Raw genomic sequence first — 22,300 nt, 5'->3', positions numbered from 1 at the left:
AGATGATTAAAAATATGTTGTTCAGTGTAAATATATAAAAATTCATTAAGAAAATTAAAATTTTAGCCTTTCATGAATATAGAAAAAGAGTTAATTCAAGTTTTATTTTTGAAATATTTGATGTCATCAGCCGCTGTAAAGCTGTATGTCTAATATTTTTTTGCGCATAAAATGTCGTGCCATAAATTTCCATACCAAATAAGTTTTAGGAGAGCTCATTCAGGTTCCTTTTTTCTCTCTGCTATGGTGTTTAAACCTTGCTACTGGATCAGAGCTTTTACTTCTGTCATGAAAAGTCACAAAATACATTGTAGAACTTAGCAAACTGCAGCTTCATTTGACTATGTAGGGACATATTTTGACTAGCTATCTTTTAATTTTTCCTTCAGGAAAAATATGTGGACATATCTATCACTTGGGCTCTTTTTACATACAATAGCATTCTTTTTGGAGAGGGCAAAATATTCTGTTGCGGAATCAGAATATCATTACTAGTGCAATATGCTATCTCATGAGGAAAACATTCTTAATTCATGCAGCACAGCATGAGTAAACACCATTCTTTTTCAAAATATACGTATCTATAAATATCCCAAATTATACAAAAATGCATATTATTGCAGGTATGTCATTATATTATTCTCAAGTAAGAAAAGCCGTGGACAACATACTCAGACACCTTGACAAGGAAGTGGGTCGGTGCATGATGCTAACCAACATACAGATGCTTAACAAAGAACCTGAAGACATGATTACGTGAGTGCTAAAGAACAGTAATTTCCATAAAATATTGAGACGTAATTTCAGAACTTTTTCTCTACTTTTATCTATCATGGGTCATCAGAGAAACAACAAGAAACAGGATCGTTTAGCTTAGTTAGTATATACTTTGCAAAACTGTTTATGACAAGTTGATTGTACTTCTTTACATGTTGCAGTGTTTGGAATTGAACTGATGCTCTTGATGTGGCCAAAATAATGTGTGAATCCTATGAATGTTTAGATGGTAGAAGCTGAAAACCCAAAGTGGAAAACCTTCTCTCAGGTCACTGTTTCAGTGTATATTTGCATCACTGAACTTCAAAATTAATGCAACAAATTCTGTAAATCCCTATTAATAATAATATTTCAGAATTCCCATTACTATTCATGCCTGTAATCAAAATCAAATCTTAATTACAAACCCAAGTCATTTTGTGGTAACAGTCTTGGATTTAAGCAGCACCCCACTGGACCGGAATCAAACCAGTACATCTCAAGCAGTGTTGAACAGCAGTATTTTACACTCATCCAAAATTATTGATGAGGAAAGTTTCCCAGAGAGAGTTCTAGTGAGGTGGATATCTAGTAGACTTTAGAGACACAGAGATATCATTTGACACTTGCAGAGCACAGGTTGTAGAGACCCCAGCTGTAAGGAGACCGTGCATATCTTTCCTGTTAGAGGGGTGGACATGGTAGTTACGCTAGAAGAGAAACAACCCCTGGAAAAATGTTTGAGGTGTAATGAAAAGAACATTGGTCTCTTCGAGATTGGTTTTTTTCATATACTGTCAAAAAAAGAGACAACTTGCTAAAAATACTATGAGTGGTAGGTAGACAGCAATGACTGGCCAAATTCAACTATCTTTTACAGCAGATATAATCTTTATTATTTTAATGTCATTCCTCTGCCCTTGTTTGTGGCTGTGACTGTGTAGATGAGATTGTAAGCTCTTTGTGTCTGTAGCATTTCCTTACTTTATTTATATTAAATGCTAATATTACTCTCTGATAATATTTCATATTTTCCTTATAGTACTACCCAGTATACTGCTCAGTACTCACAGCCAGTGTTCATAACCATTTTGGGTATCCAGGCTGTTGAGAGAGGGGAAGTGAGTTTTGAAACTCACATTTTATTCCCAAAAGATAATTGCATAGTAAAACCTTGAGCACTTATATAAGAAGCATACTTGACCTTAGCTATAAATGTCCTTTCTATGGTTTCTCAGCATCACCAAGGTGGTGTTTATTTTTAGAGTCAGTGAAAAAATAGACTTAAAAGAGTTTTAGATTTCAGGAAGTCTTACGGTTTGGTAGTAACTTTTGTCAAGAGACATAAAGATTTTAAAGGTTGGAAGATATAGACATGTAAGTTAATGTATGTTTGTGTTGTGCTTTATATCCAGATGACCTGTAACTTAATATATACACTTGAAAGAAAAAACACATCAGAACAGATCTTTACTTGTTCTTCTAAGGAAAAAAAATCCAGGATGCTTAATTATCAGTCGATCTAAAATCATGTGAAGTCATGAAAAACATCATTAGCTGTTAGTATAAGCATTTAAAATGGCCCTTTTAAAAACTGCATTATGCATGGTAACTGGAAAAGCCAATATATTGGTTTTATGTAATTCCTTGTCATTTTATTCACAGAACCTCATGCTTCACTAGAGTTATGTATTTATTTTAGTTCTTATGGGCTTTAATACATAGATACCACACTACATTTATCTATATTTTAAAGTTATGGATTTTATCATATTTACATATAGTTAATGTAACTGGATATCGTAATGGTATTTTTAATAACAAAATAAGAATCAGAGGGAAGTAGCTAGGCAATGAGTTGTCATAACATTTTAAGTATACAGACTCTGGAATTTTCTTTGGTAGAAAGTGTTAGACATGCTTCTTTATGTATTTAATGACTGATCCTTTAAGCATTTATTGTTGAAGTAGTAAATGCCACTGGAGAGTCTTACTAAAATCCTGACTAAGGGTCATCCTTTGCATCCTCCACTGGGATATGAATTTCAATACTGGTTGTAATTACTGTCCAGCATCTAGTTAGGATCGGGCATCCATTTTTTCTAACTTACAAACCTGTTCTTGCAAGTACTTCAAAGATGTTGGCTGACAATACCTAACTAAAAGCTGATACCACTGGTATGGAAACACAAGCTTCCAGGTGAGGACAGCTGTTGGTGTGTTCATCCAGAGCTCGTCCTGTTGGATTCTGCGTCGGGCAGCGATGAGCGCAGAGCCCTGTGAGGCCCCCCCCTTGCCAGACACTTCGCATGCTGTGCCTGGTAGCTCAGATAAGTTTGGAACTTGAGCCTCAGATGTGGATCTTCTCCTGCGAGTCTTCTGAGCAGCTGATAAACCATAGAACACCCACAGATTTTATATTTATAAGTAATTACTCATTTGCCTTCAGAAGAGTTTCCTCTCAGACTATTATTTTACGTGCCTTCATTTTAAACCCACAAACTGTTTACCCTCGCTGGGAACTAATAAGGAAAATCTGCAAAGTTCACTTTCCATTTCAAGTCAGCAAGGAAGACTCACTGGTTTGCCTGCAGATAAAATTACCTATAGCACTTTACTGTTTACAACTGTAAAAATATAATATTTTGCACTAGTTATTAATCCAACTAGTATTTGCATTAGCAGTAATAGTTCAAATGGATTTGTTTATAACCAAATTCTCAGATGAGATGTTGTATTTTACTCTTTTTCAAGTCAGTTGCTGACACCTTCTTTCAAGTTCTGTCTGTTAGGATACAGATAGAGTGAGACAGAGATAATTCGTTATGAAAATAGTTTCCCCTCATTGTACAATTTAGGTCAGTAGATTAAAATCATATCATCATTTTATTAACATAGTATATATCCAAGCTGATCAGTTTATAGGGTGTTAAGAGAAGGAATGATATTCACTACAAAACTGTCTTTAATGTTTGAATTAAGTAAGCCTAATGTCAGTTTATGCCTTTTCTGTACCCATTATTTCAGTGAATGCTCAGTGTTAATCTATAAATCTTACTTTAGACTTGTGAGATGGTATTGCATTCAGGCTTTCTCTGTGACTGAACACAGAAGTAAGGTATCCATATGCAATGTCCTCCTGGTGGGTGCAGAGGCAGAGTAATGTAGTAAGCAGGGCATTGGACTGGCGTGCAGGAAAATTAGGTTCATTTTCTGTTTGTCACTGACTTTCAGTGTGGTCTTAAGTAGCTTACGATGCTTCTCAGTGTCTCTCTTCCCTCCCGCCCCCCCGCCCCGGTTCTTTTCTAGTTTAATTGGAAGCATATTAAAGCAGGAACAGTCTTTCTCTGCATGTTTATAGGAAAGTTGCTAAATAGGACCTTGCTTTTTTGATTCCTCTGAAGCATATTACAGGCTAATAATTAATAATACTGTGGGAAAGACTGTACAGTTTGAAATGCTGTTATGCTTTGGTTATTTCCTCTATACTCAATCATCAAATAATAAATCATCGAGTTAAAAATGAGCAAATTAAAAAAAAACATTTTGGGGTCTGTCTGAAGGACTTCTTTAATCTGCATTCTTACAAAAAAATACTGGAAACAAGTCAGAAAACAACTGCATCTGTTGTGAAAATAATCAGCAGCTGAAACTTGAGCTACTTTTAGAAGACTTAAGGACTCCCAACCTATTTGGTTGATGCTGGACTTTGTGCTCAACCACTTTCCCAGGCTGTCAGGGAGCAGTTGAGCCATTCCACAGGTCAGAGCAGCCTTGGGGCTACTAAAACATATTTTAGCTGATAATGGTTGCTAAAGTGCTGTTGTGTCAGGCAGGGATCAACAGAAACTGTCTGGCCATACCTACCTCTAAATTATGCTTCTTTTTCAATGTAATAATGTGTGATGTGTGATGTCCATTGATCTGTGCCCTGTTGAGGGGAACGGTCTGGATCTTCAGTCTTGTTGCTTGGGCTTCTTACCTATCTGCTATTTGCTTTATACAGCTGGTGTAATATAGCTGCACTGTGATGGGGAACATCCCAACATTTTCCTCATTGCCTCATCCAAAGCTTGCATCACACAAATGCTGATCTTGATGGAGGAATCCTACACTGTAACTCCCATCTTGATATATCTGCCAGTTCCTCTTAGAAAGAAACAAATGAATCAGTAATAATTGATTTTTCAAGTACTGTATAGATACAATGCATGAAAAATGTCAAAATCAAAACCATTCAGTCAATGGAAAGATTTATTCATGTTTCCTTCTTATTTCATTTATACTGTCTAGCTTTCTGTTCTTAGTAGGCCTCTGACATTCCATTATGTCCAGCCCTTTTCTGAAAAACTGTAGGTGGATCATTTAACACAGTTACTTGTTAAGCTTAAATTCTGTTTTAATTTTTCAGTGGTGAAAGAAAACCAAAAATCGATCTGTTCAGAACATGCGTTGCTGCTATTCCTCGATTGCTTCCTGACGGAATGTCAAAACTTGAGTTGATTGACCTGCTAGCAAGGTAAGCTGTTTAAGCATTAAATGATTGCTCAAGGGGAACAGAATGAAAAACTGAGCCGCAGTGTCACTGTTTCTTAGACAAAACCATATGCTTGTAAAAAGTAATCTGCTATTAATGGATAAGACATAGAAGTCCTAGCATCTTTTTACAGTCATGGTGTTTATATTACAGACTCCTAATATTATAAGAGAGTACACATATCATCCAGAATTCTTTTCCATCAGTATGTAGGTTACATGATACTCACCATTCTTCATGATATTCACCATTTATTACCTTTTTTTAACCATCACAGCATTCTGATTAACAGGAGAGAACATCTTTTCGGTGTAGTGGAAAAACATGGAGATACCTGTTCAGTTTTGATTTATGATTCCCACATGTCTGTTTGGTAAAACAGAATGTGCTAGATGTGGTATCTTTCCAAAGCTTTCTTAATTGATAATAATTATTTTAATTTTATTATTATTATTATTATAAGACATAAAATAAAGAAAAGGATAAGATTAAATATCCTTTCCTCCCTGCTTGTGGTCCACTGAATTTATCTAGATAGACTTCACTTCACTGAACAAGGTAGTCTACAGCACTTGCTGCTAAAACAGTTAGGTTTCAGGATGTCAAATCAGTGACTTACTGCAAATAATTATGATAATAGTAGAGAAAAGTCCATTACATTTCAGTTCTAGTATCCAAGTCAAAGATTCCAGCATGTGTTATTTATGTAAGTGGATTATGGTAGTAGATCGAGCCACAATGCCCTTGCAGCATATTGGTCTCAGGTAACTGTGACAAAGCAATCTTTGCCACTCCTTTCTTGCTTTTGAAACATCTGTGAGGAAAGGCAGATGTGGGAGCCAGAGGGTTACATGCAAAAACAGGTTTTTCTGCTCTGTGAACACCCAACTCCCAGTGATGTGCAGGGAAACAATCAGTTCTGCTAGTAGTAAAGAGTACAGAGAGCCAAACAAGCCAAAACTGCAGCCAACAGTAGGTGTGCTGTGGTGCGTGGCCAGCTTAATTTCCTTGTGTTTACATCATCTGCTATAAATCACTTGTGGGTTCTTTTAAATCATGACATTATCAAATTATACAGATACCATATTAAATAGTTACATCAGTTCTGCTTAAGGGAAATGAAAAAGGACATGTTTTCCTTTAATCCAATATTTTAACTAGCTTTCCATCCTTAGTAATGGCCTTAACTGAGCTGGTAGAAAGCACATATCCATTCTGGTCACAGCTCTTCAATCTCAGAGGATTGTCCAGGTCAGACTCATCACTACTCTTAAGACCAATGTGGATTTCTTCATAAATTAGTGCTTCCCTCCTTAAGTCTCGCAACTGTCAATATAACCACTGGTCTATCTTTATTCTATCATCAAACTTAATGCAAAAATGGTCAGTTGTGATTCTTTAGCCATGACAGTTTGTAAGCATTTCTTGGGTAATTTCCATCCTGGGACAATGCAAGCAGTAGGTTTGCTGGGTTATCTGACTCTGACTGTGAGAAGAAGTGACACATCAAGAGGAGCTGAGGAGAGCATCTCTAGAACAACTTTGGAAGCAATTACATGCTCAGTCTTTCGCCAGCAAGGGGACCTTTGGGAAGCTGTTCTCATCTCCTACATGTACTCATGCTACAGCATCCTTGAGACACTGATACTGTTTTAAGTCAGATTCTCAAGTGTAAGCAAGGGAAACACAATTTAGGTAAAAGCAAGTGGATGCATAATAGGTTGGAAGGTAGTTAACAGACAGTTCATGGTTCAGGAGACGTATAGTGTGGTGTTGAAATAACTGGGTAAGGTCTCAGTATTGCAGAGCAGGATCACAAACCGAACACACACAAAAAAGTGATGTTCCTATGAAAAGGCAAACCTTATTCACATGTATAAATAGAAATAAGTCTAAAAGATTCCTGAAAAAATTCTTCTGGTCTAATCAGTACCATGGATGCCTGATATGGAGAACGACGTTCAAGCTGGGGCATTGCAGTTGAACAAGAGACTGACCAGAGAACAAGGGAAAATAAGATCGGTGGGTTGAAAGAATTAGGTCTTTTTAATCTGTGACAGTGTGGACTGAAAACAGTCTACAAAAATACAGCTTCAGAGGAGAAAGTAATAAGAAAGTTTAAGGAATTAATATCTGGCCTAATCTTAATGCAATTCTCCAGACTACCCCAGCACCAGAGCTGCTTCTACATTCTCTATACTATCCCATGTTTATTTAGGTCCAGATTGACTGCTTCTCCCAGTTATGAAAAAGTAGTCCCAGGAGGTAAGTCTTCGCTGTTCTAGAGAACACTGCATTAAAATATTGTGTCTTTTCTGGGTCAGAGACTAAAATACAAGGATAAAAAACTTTGAAGAGGTGAGGTTTCAGTTCCTCCCTGGTTTTGGAAAGAACCTGAGCAGCTGTTCTGCCAGGGATTTGTGTGGGGCTGTGTTGTTGGGATGGAGAGATGTTAAATATTTTCTTTTCACTGAAGGTAAAATAACATCTTTGGGTTAATGGGTTCTTTTATTCAGTTTGATTTGAATTTTTCATCCTCACAACAGATGTGTCTTTCGGCGGTTTCCAGAAGGAGTCTGTAACTCAGCAGCTAGACTTTCTTCCAGGACAGCTGTATTCAAATTATAATCCATAAAGCAGATGTCAAGTATATACTGTACCTTTTGCCCTTTCACTGCCCACTGAAACCATTCATTAAAAATTCCCAAGTAGGTCTTAAATTTAACTGACTCAAGTGCAAACAAACAAACTAACATTTACTTGCTTCCACAAGCTGCCTGTCATATAGTGGTAATACATAGATGCATTCTTATGCTCAATTTGAATTTCATCTCATTTGATAATGTAGTTGCACAGTAACTTGGGCTTAGAGACATAGGTCTTTTGTATCATGTTTTCTGTTATTACTTTCTGTCATCATGGAAGTCAGTTCATGGATGACTTAATCGTAGTCTCAGGGGTTTTGCGTGTTTTTCTGGTTTTGACATTCCAAAGAGGAGACAAAAATGGTCCTCTCAGCACAACAAAATAGTATGTTTCCAAATTTATATAGAAAGTCATGTGGTTATTAAAGCATAACAGTTATTTTTGGAGCCATATTCACCAAGGGTGAAGTTTCATGGCAGTCACTTTTCTTTGACTTAAATGAAATGTCCCCTGCCTCCCAATTAGGTAGCTATAATGAGCCAAATTTGTTATGAGCCACATCTCATCATACACTTCCAACTGAATGGAATTTGGTTCCACTCCATTTGGCTGTTTTGTGTTTTTTTCTCCTAGCTTTCTGTCCATTTCTTCATAATGCATCCTCATTTTCAACTGTAGATTAAATGTAGATAAAATACTTTGAAAATGAGTTCTAATGAGTTCACACTACAGAAAATGACAGTCTCATGGGTGATTAAAATAAAATACATCATAAAGGCAATGAACCAAAAATTGCAGAACACACTGATCTGAATTTACTTTATTCTGCCAAGCTACCAACAGAGAAGTTGTTTGATAATTTTTGTGTCAAAAGAAAGTATAAAGAATTTTTATGTTGAAAATAACTTGAACATGGTGCAAATACAGAAGGAAATAAAATCTGAAAATGGAGTCTAAAATTGCACCATCTTTCAGAAGGACTTTAGGGGTGTCTGGTGGGATTTTAAAAGTATGGAAAGTCCTGAGGCTGTTTTTCCCATTTCCCTATCCTAAGCTGTTGAAAACATAAAGCAGTTTTTTAATTCAAATGCTTCCTTTTATTTCTTTTGAAGATTTGCTTTCAATAATTGTGATTTGCTTCTTGGCTAAAGATTCATTTTAACTATTAAGCAGCTGAGGTGTTGTGATTCTTTTATTTTTATATTGAAAGTAAGCAAATACATAAATTATGACATTACATATTAACCTGTAAGCCTTTTGTTATCATAACTAAATAGAAGTTATTTTAGAAGTGAGTAAATCAAAAGTGTATTTGGTTCGGGGAGACAGCAAAGTTGCTAAATAATGTACTTAAAAGATACTATCTTTTAGGAGTGGAACAAAGAATTCTTTTGGATGCATTAATATGTTCAGGTGCTGTTGTAGCAAGAATTACAGTATAAAACAGGTTAAGGATGTTCATTGTGGTCAGTAATAATGAAACCATGATAGCATCATTGAAGTTTACATTGTCATTGGGAGTTTTCCATCAGTGTTAAGTTACCGAGAAACATATGCCCCTTACCACAATAAACACTCCTTAGATTTTTATTACCTGACATTTTCTTTTACTTACAGGCTGTCTATCCATATGGATGATGAACTTCGACACATAGCGCAGAATTCTCTTCAGGGTCTACTTGTTGACTTTGTTGACTGGCGGGAGGATGTACTCTTTGGTTTTACTAATTTTCTGCTACGTGAAGTGAATGATATGCATCATACCCTTCTTGATACTTCACTGAAGTTGCTGCTACAGTTGCTTACACAATGGAAGCTTGTAATACACACTCCGGGAAAAGCTTCTGAACAGGCAAAAACCAGATCTGCGGAGGTATGAAATCAAGAGATCTGTGTCCTAACATTTATACTAATTGAAGGCAGAAATTATGTTCCTTGGTATTGCTGTGGTTTATGTATTTTGTATTTACTCACCTGAGAAGAATTCACTACATAAGATTTTTTAAGGTAATTAGTTCAGGTGTCTTTTGAGGACAGCTATGTCCTTGTGTAATACAGCAGATGTTACTGTTGTTGAGCAACATAAGAGAATGCATGTCAAACTGAAAAACGCACATCAACAAAAGCACATGAAGTGAAATATGTGTATGTCGTTGTGGCAGAAGGACATTTTCACAGGACAGAAACTGATTGATAATGCTAGTGGGAACACTGAGAAGGGTGAAGTGGATCTTCCCTTCCCGTAGCTGTTTCATTTGGCTGATTCAAAAACATCAAAGAACCAGATTGTTTCTACAGCCTGCTATCTCCATGTGTTACAAACATTCCTGGGAACTGAACAGCTTTGCCTCTGCCTCTCCCATCTGCACTGTCCCACAGATATTATCATTATGAGAGATCATTTTCAGGCTTCATATTTCCTAACTCAATCACATTGGAAATGTTTTCCTTTGGGCAAGCATGATGTCTACTTTATATCACAGGCGACCAGTAATTAATAAGTAATAATAGTATTACAAAAAAATGTAGAAAAGAGAAATCCTCACATACTTTTCAGTAAATATTGTTACACTTTACTGGTGGGGTCAGGTTCTGGAGGTCACCTACCTAAGCTGTTGCCTGCTACAGGATCAAAGAAGGACCTGAGGCCCTACTATCTGGAGTAGAAAAAGTGCGAAGTCTTCACAGTCTGACCTGCCCATTCGTTTTTTAAGTGGAGGATGGAACAAAGCAGGTTGAATTGCAAATTAGAGAGAGGGGTTGGGACAAAGGACTCCTGCTCATGTATTGGTTTTGTGGAACAAGATAAAGCAACAAATCTTGGTTGTTTGAGGGAATGCTGTCAGTCACCTACTTCAGCATTTACGTGGCCTCTGCATTTTGTTTCTTTATATGTCCTAGCTAAATAGAGTATTTCTTGGAGACCTGGTTTTCAAACACCATCACTCCATTTTTCCCCCCTTGCACTGTTCTACAGTTGATACCAAATGGATCCAGCCACAGGATACAGTCTGAAAGAAGCCCCTATTCTAATGTACTGCATGCAGTCGAAGGATTTGCACTGGTTCTGCTGTGTAGTTTCCAGGTTGCTACACGTAAACTAGCTGTTTTAATCCTCAGAGAGATCCGTGCTTTATTCCTGGCCCTTGGCCAGGCAGAGGTATGATTTTCCTTTTCTAGAACTTTGAATTAAAATTTTCTACAGATAAAGCTCAAAACTGCTATTACAGTTGCTTTTAAGATAATTGCTGTGGTGTAGCAGCTATGCACTTAGTTTTTAAAAAAAGCATTTGGTCTGAGTTTACCATTTCTATTTGCCTTAGCACTGCCAACCTTTCTGTGTAGTCAACAATGTAACATTAATAACTGTACCCTCTACAAGAATTTGAAGGGAAACATGTACAGCAACTTAATATTTTCTCTTGGCATGATGTGAATGTAAAAGATGCTGTAAAACCTTTTTTTACTGCTTGGATCATTTTTGTATTGTCAGGATTTTACATTTGTACTGGAAATTAAACTCATTCCTGTAACATACCATTTTGTGAAAAAACACAGCATAGGACACATTTAAGATTATTCACATACATTTTCCTTGTATAGTAAAGACCTCTAAATCTTTTTTTATGGTTATAGAAATACGGAGAGTCATGTGTGTTGGCGGTCACAGCTCAGTGAGCCATCTAAATGCCTAAGAACACAAGTATGTGTGTTCATGGCAAAGGAATGCTTTAATAAACAGTAAGCTAATTTTCAGTGTTTTGATACCAGCTATCCAAAGTCATTTGGGATTTTCTGATAATGTGCTTTTGTTTGGTAAGCAGTGAGCTACAGCCACAAATTAACTTCATTTCAAACCACAGCCTGGACTTGGTTCTGAGCTTAATATGAAAAAGACAAAATACACCCATCATTACCAATGAATTTTTTTAGCCATTTTAGATTCATGTCACAATTTTTAGGTGGTTCTATTTCCTATATCAGAAAAATAAGAAGGGAAATAATTTGGTCAGTAGAGCAGTTGACTTTTGTTCTCTGTGTTATGCAGGATGATGACAGGCCTATGATTGATGTCATGGATCAATTGAGTTCTTCTATTCTTGAAAGTTTTATTCATGTGGCTGTTTCAGATTCAGTAAGTACTACTTTACTGTTACTGCTCATGTTTACATAGCGCATGGACATAACAAATATCAGACATGAAATACTAAAAATAAAGCTGCTAGAAATCAAAGAAATCATACAGCTTTAAGGCTCCAGGCATCTACCCAAGAGCTCCACAATGTCCCAGACAATCTGTTCCATGAAAAAAATCACATTGTGTATACAGAAGATGCTACCTATAGAAAAAAAATTATAACAAAATTTATAATCAAAGCTACCTAGATTCTGGACCTGTGACCTGCATCCAAAAAAACCATTGAGAAAGTCTTATTTCCAGCACCACCCAATGCTTGGGGCGCTTGGAAGTCACTCACTGCTGTCATCTGTTCCAGAAGGGAATAAGCTTTAGCTCCCTTGTATACTCAGAAGTGGCCCTGCCTGCACACCTAAGCCTGAGCTCTAGAGTAATTCACAGCTGGGGTCAATCCCTGCTTTTGCTCTCTCATGGGTTTAACGTGCCTAACGTGCCACCAGAGGAAGCAGAGATGCAGTAAGTATTTTGAATGAAGAAGTATCAGCAGAAGAACTGATACATAGGGCAGCTTGTTTTGCATACTATCTTAGAGATTAGTGCCCTTGTCCGGAGAGCAGAAACTCTAAGTTTTGGGCGCTTTTCAGCCTGATTAAGTTTAAAGCAACAATCGGTCCTTACCCCATGAGTGCCCTTTCCTGGGGTAGGAAGGGGAGATGGAACTGGTGGTGAAGTTGGGCCACTGTGCAGCTGAAAACAGGAAAGTTGAGGGATTAGAAACTGAGCAAGCAAGAGACATTCTGACTGTAACCCAGGAATTAGGAAATTCAGCTGAAATAACAGCACCTGGGTTTGGTGTTGCCATTTCTACAGGTGAAGGTTTCGATTTTGTGCTTTAATTCTATGTATTAATAATATAGCAAAGCAAATGTGTTGCCTGTGTACCTGGTTTCTGACAAGTACAGCAGGGAGTGGCAGTTCAGTAATTACTTTTGTAGCAGTGGATGCGGGCAACTGTTACATCCTATTTGAGGTCTGATAAGTGAATAATAAGGATGCCAAAATACATGTCTTTAAGTTTTCATTTCGTGAAGTTGTTTCCTTAAGACAAAATTTAAATTACAGTACAGAAAGAGTTTGTTGATAGGAGAACCCTACTTGCCACTGAGGGTAGTAGGATTTAAAGTGGATTAAAACTGCTTAAGTGCCTGCTTCAGCCTCTTAATTCCCTACACACATATTCAAATGCCCTGATGAGTTCTGAAGAATATTTATTAATAGCAATGGTATTTATCACATTGTCATAGCATGTAGGAGTCTTAATCATGGGCTAAGGCTCTGTCCGGCTGTTCAGACAATGAACATAAGGACAGTCTGTACCTATTAAGACAGCAGCATCATACAAGAGACAATGGATGGGTGCAGGCAGCAAGGAGAGAGAATAGAGTAACAATGAGATTATACTGGTTAGCATAATCATTAGTTATTGTAGAGTTTAAGGGCAAGGTATTGTGCCTATCGCAGTAAATAGGAGCTTTAAGGAAGAACTGGAGGGGAAATAATGAGGTAGCTCTTATCAGCATTTGTGAAAAGCTCCTTCTGAGTGAAAGGGCAATGTGATGGGAAGCATAAAAGTGTTGCTTTAAAAAATCCAACAGAAGTTGGCCATGGAGCTTGAAAATAAAGACAAGTACTGAGGGGGAACATGGCAGGGAATAAATGACTGTCACCGTGATTTTTTATCTTTTCTCTCTGTAGACAGCAATCCCATTAACGCACAGCGTGGATTTGCAGTGGCTGGTGGAATGGAATGCCGTCCTAGTAAATAGCCATTATGATGTGAAAAGTCCTTCCCATGTCTGGATATTTGCACAGTCCGTTAAAGACCCATGGGTTCTTTGCCTCTTCAGTTTTCTGAGGCAGGAGAATTTACCAAAACATTGTCCTACAGCTCTCAGTTATGCTTGGCCATATGCTTTCACAAGGCTACAGCTGATAATGCCTCTTGTGGATCCAAAGTAAGTGGCAATCTGCATTTAACTTTCATTTTTATGGGTTATGTGATTTTAATACAAGCTTTTTTGAGTCTCATGTTTCAGTATCAGTCCATAAGTCCTGCAAGGTACTACCCAGACACTCAGTTTTGAGTTTCAAAATGGCAGCTTGTAAGGTAGAAGACTCTAGTTTTCTACCTTCATTGATCTTTCCCATGTATCATGTCATGTTGAATTGCAGCTGATGGATACGTAGCATGTTTTATTCCCTTTTAAAATATTTTGAGATACTGTGTAATTAAGACTGGGAAATTATTTTAATAATTTTAATTTATTTTTAAATTCTAGTATCCCTGTTAATGCAAAGAAAACAAGTACTGCAAGCAGTGGAGACAACTATGTTACTTTGTGGAGAAACTATCTTATTCTCTGTTTTGGAGTAGCAAAGCCCAGTATTATGAGCCCAGGACACTTGCGTGCTTCAACACCAGAGATCATGGCTACCACTCCTGATGGAACAGTGAACTACGATAATAAGGTGATGCATCCTTTTTCAAACAAATTATTTATTTAGGAGAGTTTTAAACTGCATCTACATGCAAAATCATATCCTGATGAAAGTATTTCAGTTAGTGGAATATTTTGATATATGCAAACTGCTTAAGGCACATAATTAAACAGTTAAAACATCTGTATAATCTGTATCAACATGATGCGTCAATAAATATTTGGCAAAAGCCATGGCATTTTCAAAATACTGCTTTTTTTTTTTTTGCATTCTGGGTCATGAATATTCAAAATATGGAAGTTCTGGCCATATGTGTTGAAGTGAACTTTAGTTTGTCATCCCCTTTCTTTCCTTGTAGAGCACTCCAATTTGTAAACTTAGAACATTATTAAGCAATAAGGCAGACTTCTGAATAAACATTGTACTGTCAGACATGAAGGAATATTATATGAAATACAGTTTCAAGTAGTAGCAACCTGAGAGGAGCAGTAGCTCCACAAATGCAATTACTGGAATATTTTAATGAAAGAACAAATTAAGTAAATGACAATAATCTGAATGAAAGCAAAGAGATTTCCCAGATGTATTTATTTCTTAGGCCTTATGGAGATGATTGTGATATAGTGGACATCCAGTTAGACTCGTGCATTGATACCCATAATTGTAAAATCATTTCAGCATGTTTTTAAAATACATATGTATTCTTGGACAATGTTTTTTTGTAAAAAAAAATCTATTTACTCAATATTGATAATCCTGACAATTAAATTTCAATAATTTCTTAATATATTTTAGGCTATTGGAACTCCATCTGTTGGAGTCTTACTAAAGCAGCTAGTGCCTTTGATGAGACTTGAAAGCATAGAAATAACAGAATCACTCGTATTAGGATTTGGAAGAACAAATTCCCTTGTTTTCAGGTACTTCCCCACTTATTATATTCTCGATTATTTGCCTCTAATCCAAATGCATTATTTTTGTTGTCATTTAAATATACTCAAATTTTTATTTGCACTTTAGACATTTGTTTTTATATATTGAATAAAATATTGATGCTTTTCAGAGGAGACTAGATTTTGTTTACAAAGTGTTTTTTTTTAATTTAGAGAATTAGTAGAAGAACTTCACCCACTAATGAAAGAAGCCCTAGAAAGAAGACCAGAGGTTAGTTGCAGAAATTAAATGTACTAGTTTGTTTAAACTGCAAAATTAATTTAAAAGTAGTAATTCTGTCTCTTTGAAATACAAAGATACTCTTTTGTACTAAGTAACAAGTTAAGTTCTGTGTGCAACAAGAATTTTATTAATTGTGCATAAGAACATAACTTAAAACAATTCCATTAAACTCTAGTTTAATTTAAATTCTATCAGTGATACAAAACATACATTATAGAAAAATTTCCAGTCAAATATGGAACCTCCTCATATGGAACTCAGATATCTTGGAAATCCACTTTCAATATCTAGGAAAAATACCTTGTAACACAGCTGGGCTAGAAGCACATTTCACAGCAGTGTTCAGATGTGCTTTTTATTTGCAGGGTGGGCAGGGTCATCTATTTCAACTTCAATCGACTACATTTTTTCATTCTGAATAAAACAGGTTAACTGACAAATTCATCAGTGTTTCCACCTTCATTATAGTACTCTCTTTTGTTATAATGGAGAGTAGTGCTAGAAGGGAACCCAACAGACCATCCGATCTGTCCAAGGGAGGATGAACTAGTCTTGTGTCATTCCTGACACGAACGAGTCTTGTGTCATTCCCGACAGATGTTGTCTAAACTGTTCTTAAAAACCACTGGTGATAAGACTCTGTAGCCTGAGTAAGCACTTCAGTCACAGGATGTGTCTGTGCGGCTAAATGGGAAAGCCATGGGGAGAGCCTAAGCACTGGACCCGAGTTGCTGTTCTGCTCAATTTTCTCTCCCTGGCTCAGTTTTGGACCGTTCCAGCTGGCTCCAAGATACAAATCTGAGATGGCCCTGGAGGTAGCTCCCTCCCAGGAGTTGCCCCAGAAGGCACCAAGCCACCAGACACAGTCCTCCAAACCCCCCAGCTGCTTTTGCTCTGCTCGGCGTCCCCTCATCCCCTACCTGCCTGTGTGCAGCAGCCTACGGGCCAAGTTGCAAAACCACTGCAGCACAGCCCTCGGGTTAGAGCTGGCATAAGAAAAAAAAGCAGTGATAACGCCTGGGGCCAGAAGAGCATTGCACGAGTCCCTCTAGGCAACATGGACATAGCCAGCCTTCTTGAGGTCTTCTGGAACAGTGTGAATAGGAGGCAGCCTGTACTACTTGACTTTAGGGCCATGAACACTCCCTGCCTCTGTTTACCAGTGTAGACACAGCCGTTTTGTCCGTGCAGCTCTGCTGAGAAGTCTGCACAGCTGCGTACAGAAAGAGATGTTGCCGCATTAATACTTTCCTCTGCCCGGGCTTGTTCACCTGGTACTCAAGCAATTTCAAACTGTGTGTTCACTACTCCGCGGTTTCAATAAGGTATCATCGTGGTGACCTGCTGTGCTCTTCCTGTCTGCCAAGTCATAGTCTTTGGTGCAGAAGCCATGCAGAAAATGGTGGTCAGGAAGAAGTTAAATCATTAATAGGTGGACAGAGGCTCTCAGCTGTGCCCAGTATGGAAATAAACAAAAAATAGTTCACTTGGCGGGTACTTCATTCATGTTAAGTTTTATGTGGACAAGTCTTAATAATTCTGTGTCTGGCAAACATCCACTACCATTTCCACACCGTGTTGCTTCACACCTCAATTCACTTGTGTGCCTTCCATCCCTATGAAGTCATTGATTTGAAGGTCACTTGTTTTGATACTGGGCAGAAGTGGATTAATACACATTAGTGCAGCCACTTGCCTCTGCATTTCTGCCCGTGCACCACTGAAGACAATTTAGACTTGAAGGGCCTTTTCTGGAGACGTACATATCCAGTCTACCCTCAGGAAAGGAATCGTGAGAATGCAGAGGTTTGCAGTATGCTCTAAGAGCAAATTTAGCACATGGAAATGTCAGTAGAGGAATATGAGAACAAGAGACTGCAGTGTTAATTCCTGTATTGCTCCTGATATTAAGAACTGGACCACCATCCTGCAAGCAGTGCCACCAGTAAACCCAGGAGTGACCGTATGGGCTGTGTAGCTGTAGAAAACATGGCAGGCCTCCGTGTCGGCAGGCAGGTATCCAACACATCAGAAATAACATCCTTGAACTGACATATGCTATGGCTAGGAAGAGAATTACCAGCACGGCCAAGAACTGCAGGGGTGAACCAAAATGGACATAACACAAGATCTGCCATGTGGGCACTGGCACGGAGCTTGCCAGATCGCCTCTGACGCCTTTGTAGGAGGCAGCTGTGCCCGATACGTACTGTGTTACACTAAAACTGCTTTGTTCTCTATGTGTGCTTCCTGGAAGCTTTAAGGTGTAAAGGTGGGAAAACAGCGCTCTGAATAGGACAAATCAAATGGCACAATGATTGCAATAAAACCTTTGGGTAGGATGGTGCAAACTGCCAGTGCTGGGTCAGAATACCGGGGAAAGCATGTTCCCTTTTCCCAAGCATCTGCTGCTGGCGGTGGGCAGAGCCAGAGTACTAGGTGAGATAAGCCTTTGATCTGACTCAGTATTGCCATTGTTACATTCTGAAGAGGAAAATTTGAGCTTTCTCTGAGCTTTTCTTGTTCTGACAGCAAATTTCTTTGAGTGCAATAGCAGGTTTTTGACCTTCTCACCTTTTTTGCTTAGTGGAGATGCAGGGTACAAAGAAGTCAGTTTAGCCCTTCAGCAAAGAACAGGCCGGGTTGCATTCACATTTTTCAAGGCAAGATAGAAGAGAGAAAGGACAGCTTTCTAGAAGAGAACGAGATACAGTGAACCAGTTAACAACAGTGCAGTCCTGTTCTATGGGGGGAGCATGTTAACGGAGGGTACAACCACTGCTGTCAACACACCCAAGACCGTACCAGAGCGGTGTCTGCTAGGAGCTAACTTGAATATGGGTGATCATGTAGCTGCAGCATTGCCATGTTCAAGAATGGCTAATCACTAAAATATTTTCCTAGGGTCTGGATATCTGTTCTGCACTTTACAATGCTTCCAGCACCCAGTGTAGATAGTGTTAAGCTGACATGAATATCTCTGCTACCAGAAGATAGCATGGGTTTTGGCACAGGAACCTTGAATATTAATTAATTAATTAATTAATCAAGAATCATTGCAAAGACAAAAATTTGATCGTATTTAATTCTGTGTTGATGCATAAGCACACTGTTATGAAATATCCAAAAGCAATCAAGTTCCTTCATGAAGAAAATGCCTGAACTGGAATTCTTAAATCTCACTACTGTACTGACATTTCTGAAGTTACTACTTCTTAATGTATGCACCTATGCATATAAAAAATGGTTGTTTTTTTAAATTCCAAGAACAAGAAACGTCGAGAACGCCGAGATCTACTAAGACTGCAGTTACTGCGAATTTTTGAACTACTTGCTGATGCTGGTGTTATAAGCGACAGGTAGGACTATCACTCATCATAAATACAGATCTCTAAGTGAAATAATTTTAAAGTGTTTGCAACAGTGAGTTTATGTCAATATGTTCTTTGAAGAATTGTGTAATCTATCGGATATGGAGTGATTTTTATGCATTTCTTCAGAAAGCTGTAGTATAACTACACTGTCCCTCTGTACTAACGTACAACTTTCCTTTATGCTAGTACAAATGGAGCCTTAGAAAGAGATACGTTAGCCCTTGGAGCCTTGTTCTTAGAGTATGTTGATCTGACTCGTATGCTTCTGGAGGCTGAAAATGATAAGGAAGTTGAAATCCTCAAGGATATGAGAGCACATTTCAGTGCAATGATTGCCAACCTGATTCAGTGTGTGCCAGGTATGGTGCTAAATTATCTCAACATACTATGAAATTTCATTTAATATATGTATTGGAAAAGTAATTTTTTATTTCTTTTTTTTTCTGTGCTTTTTTCACTGCTTTTGAATTGTCATGTAGTGAATGTAAAGGGGAATGTGGACAAAAATGTGTTCGAAAGTCTATTAAGAGTCAAATAAAAACCAGTAAAGCTTGATGAAGTATTTAGTATTCATATATAAGAATCACCTCTTTAAAAGCCCAGCAAAGAAATTATCTGTGATCTCTAGGGACTCCAGATTTCTTTGACATAACGCCTTATTTTCTTCCCTTTGACTTTATTGCCAGATTTTTCATAAACTCAGGCAGGCCTTGAAGCATATAGGTAGGTGCAGAAAATGTACAATATTAAATGTAGTGAAAAACTTGCCTGAGGTGTTGAGGCTGTATCCCATGTTAACTGACTCCAGTTGTATAGCAAAGATTTCTTCAATTGATTTCATGCTTTTTATATATTGCAAGATTATTTCAGAAATGTAATTACATTAACAAAAAATAAAGAAAAAGTCTGCTTTAAAGGCCTCAGTGTAATTACTGGAAGATAAGGTCTGGAGTTTACTCAGTCTGTGCAAATCTGCTATCTCTAGATCATTTAGGACAGGACATAACAGCATTGGTAGCAACAAATACAAAAGAATTCAAAAGAGTAAAGTAAGGGAATAAATAATGGGGAATGCTTTCATGTAAGTTTCCAGTGTGCATATTTTGTCAAAGTTGTGTAATTGCTTTCAGCTAGAAGATAAATAAAAATTATATAATAGTTGAACAAAATGAGGAAAAAATAGCATCCCTGCTATTCTCATTTAAGGCATTAAAAAAACTTCTTTGAACTGAGTGGTGTCAAGTTCTTAGCTGCTGATAACAAGCAAAATACTGAATTTCTTTCCTTTATTCCTCTCCTAAATGATGCTCATTAACAATACAGAATTTCTCTAGTAGTTACTTTGTCACGAGTATTTGGAAAGGCCTTCCTCTTTGCATCCATTCTCATGTTCTATGAGGCACAAAACCAATGTCTGCATGTTAATGTGAATTTTCCACAATGAAACAGCCATGTCGTATGTTTTTAGAGAATACAATAATAACAGATGCATTTCAGAAATTCAGAGATGTATTTTCTGCTAACAAGACAGCTTTAAAATATATCAATAACTAACAAAGCCATAACATTTAACTCCTATCAAACAAATGTTTATTGTGTCAACATCTATCATCTTTAGCCACTGTTCATATTGATTTGCATTAGTATTGTCTAGTTAGACTTTGTTGGCTTCCAGCACAGCTTCTAGGTGAAAAATAATTGGCCAGTAGCATTTTGCCAGTCTCTTTAATAAACATAGTACCGCATCTGCCACCATGTTTTGCTTAGGGGAATTAAAACTCTTGTTTAAAAGATCTCTTTTTTTTTTCTCCACGTGGTTAAGAATTCATAGATATTTTTCATTTGCTCAGGTAATTTAGCTGTTCAGAAAATATTCCACATCTTTGTCATAAACAAACAGGCACCAAGTTTCTTTTATTTCTTGTCCCCACCTATTACTGCATTAGAATAAGACATATGTATTGTTTGGGCTTGCATTTAAAGGATTGGAAGAAACAAGTAAATATTTGCCGCTAAAGGAATGCAAGAGGCAGTGAAAAGCCTGATTCTATAATTAGTTTCTTGCAAGCTGTTTCTGAAGTCACATGTACATGTTTGTATAACGACACATTAATTCAGAACTGAAGGTTCTTAGAAATACAGTGCATCTTATTCACTTCATTAGATTGTTAAAAGGAACTTAGATACTTTGGAGTAAGTGTATATTGAACATTTAAGAAAAACTCCCTTTTTGTAGAAATTTGAAATTGATGTCATCACCTCTGCCACATGAATGCATATTTAACATTAACAAATCACAGCTATTTCTGTTTCTCTTCACTTAGTTCACCACAGGAGATTTCTCTTCCCTCAACAGAGCTTGAGGCATCACCTGTTCATCTTATTCAGCCAGTGGGCAGGACCCTTCAGTATTATGTTCACACCACTGGACCGTTACAGTGACAGAAATCATCAGATTACAAGATACCAGTATTGTGCATTAAAGGTATTAAAGTTTCACTGTCAAAATCAGTAACAGCAATTTTCCAGTCAAAATACAAGTAACTGTGAGGTTTATTTCCTTTTATTTCACAGACACTTGAATTGACATACTTGATGCAAACTTGTATACTCATATGAATATGTACAGTGGTATCATAGAATGTAGCAGTATGAGCCACTGGAGTTACGCATTTGTTTCTTTGTAGACAGTTTTCAAGGCCAATTATTTGCAAAACCAGAATGCATTTTAAATTTTTACTTAGCTGTTAATTAACAGGTTTTCAGATTCAGTGAGAGGATCTTAGGCTCTGCAATTAAATATAGTACCAATTCAGTATCACACACACATCTGAGGACTGTCTCCCACGCTCGCCTGGAGACATGCTCAATAATAATAAAATACTTCTGTGGCAAAACCAGTTGCAACTCCCCCACATAAGTAAGCTGGGAAAATAATAGCTTATGTAGTTATATAAGATGCATTGCTTGGTGTAAAACAGTTTTAATTTTTGCAGAAAGATGCTGTTGAAACATCTGTGTACTTTAATTGGTTTTGTAGTTTGATTTGTGAAGACTGGGTAAAATGACAAAACTTATCTTGAAGAATGGGAAAACTGGGCTATAGTATTCCTTCCAAAATGCTTAAACTGAGCATTATCTTGAATCCAGTAACATCTATAGCAACATAATTAT

At 37.3% G+C, this 22,300-nt stretch overlaps 1 protein-coding gene across 2 annotated transcripts in view; it reads left to right on the top strand.

The window, feature by feature from the left end:
- The window catches only part of FRY (FRY microtubule binding protein), a 177,539-nt gene that overhangs the window by 78,760 nt on the left and 76,479 nt on the right, over positions 1-22,300 (top strand). For both annotated transcript variants that reach the window (XM_075050626.1, XM_075050625.1), the window contains exons 16-27: positions 624-756; positions 5,168-5,275; positions 9,557-9,812; positions 10,917-11,099; positions 11,988-12,074; positions 13,833-14,092; positions 14,417-14,606; positions 15,372-15,496; positions 15,683-15,740; positions 19,020-19,111; positions 19,313-19,485; positions 21,451-21,611. In XM_075050626.1, coding sequence (XP_074906727.1) covers positions 624-756; positions 5,168-5,275; positions 9,557-9,812; positions 10,917-11,099; positions 11,988-12,074; positions 13,833-14,092; positions 14,417-14,606; positions 15,372-15,496; positions 15,683-15,740; positions 19,020-19,111; positions 19,313-19,485; positions 21,451-21,611 — 1,826 coding nt within the window. The remainder of the gene's footprint in view (positions 1-623; positions 757-5,167; positions 5,276-9,556; positions 9,813-10,916; positions 11,100-11,987; positions 12,075-13,832; positions 14,093-14,416; positions 14,607-15,371; positions 15,497-15,682; positions 15,741-19,019; positions 19,112-19,312; positions 19,486-21,450; positions 21,612-22,300) is intronic.

Source organism: Buteo buteo, chromosome 18 (genome assembly GCF_964188355.1).
Source record: "Buteo buteo chromosome 18, bButBut1.hap1.1, whole genome shotgun sequence".
Classification (NCBI taxonomy): Eukaryota; Metazoa; Chordata; class Aves; order Accipitriformes; family Accipitridae; genus Buteo; species Buteo buteo.
This window is presented reverse-complemented; position numbering and strand designations above follow the sequence as displayed.